At 35.8% G+C, this 1,704-nt stretch overlaps 1 protein-coding gene across 1 annotated transcript in view; it reads right to left on the bottom strand.

Moving 5' to 3' along the window:
• The window catches only part of SARC_02144 (hypothetical protein), a 5,448-nt gene extending 4,685 nt beyond the window's left edge, over positions 1 to 763 (bottom strand). The window contains exon 1 of the mRNA XM_014304122.1: positions 528 to 763. Within this exon, the coding sequence (XP_014159597.1) occupies positions 528 to 621 (94 nt within the window). The 5' untranslated portion in view covers positions 622 to 763. The remainder of the gene's footprint in view (positions 1 to 527) is intronic.
• Positions 764 to 1,704: the final 941 nt, after the last annotated feature.

Raw genomic sequence — 1,704 nt, 5'->3', positions numbered from 1 at the left:
TATATATATATATATATATATATATATATGAGTGTGTGTGTGCCTATGTGTGTGTTTATGTGTGTGTGTACATATTTATGTGTGTGTGTATGTTTGATTGTGAGTGTGCGTTTGGGTTTGTGTGTGCAGCTGTATGTGTGCGTGTGTGAGGGTTGGGGATAAATTTTGTGTGTGTGTGTGTGTTTGTGTTTGGTTGTTTTGTACGAGTGTATTTTGTGTGTGTTTGTGCGAGATTCCGTGAATAAATGATTTTATATGTGTGTGTGTGTATGTTTCAGAATGCTCAGTTAAAACTTCGTTAGCGTGATACTGTCGTTGACATTTATCAAATAACTGCTACGGTGTGAGCCGACTGCGGCAACTCCTTTACTCTGTACTAGCTTCTATAGTCAGATTTTTACAACAACCCGCCATAATAGTAAATATACTCAGCAGGATATGTTCCAAAAATAAATGATGTGAAAGGGATGAGACAGCAGATCCGTGTGAACATCCAATAAACACACGTCATTCTGCGACATGAATACCTGTAATGAAGACTTGGTCCTTGGGCAAGAATTTTGCACATGTGACATTGTTGATATGCCCTTGCACTTCGTGCACTACCTCAACCGACACCATACTTTTTGCGATCCCGATTACTCTATATGTCAGATAACTAGTACTAATGTATCTACACTGCTGCTGATTCTGCCTTCTTCTTGGTGTTTATAAACCTATGTGGATCTATTTCGATAGCCACTTCTTTTCATTAGTATATACGAAAATACTGCAATTGTGCTGGTATCCATCGTACAATATATTTATATATAAATATTGATATATATAATCTGCAATGACACGGCAAAAGCGGTGCACAATACATACAGAAGTTAATATTTAACGGATATAAATATTTAGTAAATACTTGAGAGGTTTAAAGTCACCGCCCAGTCGCCCACCAGTACAGTTCGTTTCTCGTTTTATTTCAAAACAATTAAATAAATGAAGCGTTCTAAACATTTAACGTTTATGCTGTTATTTAGAGGTGGTGAGCGATTTGCCTTTTTTATTTACGTTAAACCGTTTTGTATTCAATCATCTACGTAAACATAATGTTGCATGACTCATTGATATCGGACTTATGATTGGCTTATAAATATTTCGAGCGGGCTTGCTCAAGAATAAGATGATTGGCTGATGGGGTACTTTAATGACGGGGGTAACTTCACCATGAAATTTTTTCTCTAAATCCCTATAAAATTAATACCCCACGATTGCAGAACCCAAGAATTCAAATTCCGCATTCGGATTGACTATTTACATTCCAAAAAAAATGATATACTAATACGTTTTTTTTTCAATTGATATCGTTGTGTACATTTGCAAAGCGTGGGGGTGTGAAAATACTCGCTTCAATCTAATACATATACATATTGTGCTCATACATTGACGTTAGCGTACTGTTCAAGTGTGTGCCTAGCTTTCCATTTGTCTAATTATTACCCTTCCATTAAGTTTCACCCTTTTTTCATATACATCAAGATGTCTGCAAATCGAAATAGCAACCGAAAGGTCCTCTTGAAGGTAGGTTGATTGCCATCAACACCGAAGAATCGATGAAGTACATAGTAGGGAATATATATATATATATATATACATACAACATATATATATATATATATATATGTGTGTGTGTGTGTGTGTGTGTGTGTGTGTGTGTGT

This window comes from Sphaeroforma arctica (genome assembly GCF_001186125.1).
Source record: "Sphaeroforma arctica JP610 unplaced genomic scaffold supercont1.93, whole genome shotgun sequence".
NCBI classification, from domain to species: Eukaryota; class Ichthyosporea; order Ichthyophonida; genus Sphaeroforma; species Sphaeroforma arctica.
Note: the sequence above shows the minus strand (reverse complement) of the source record. Positions and strands in the feature narration are given on the sequence as shown.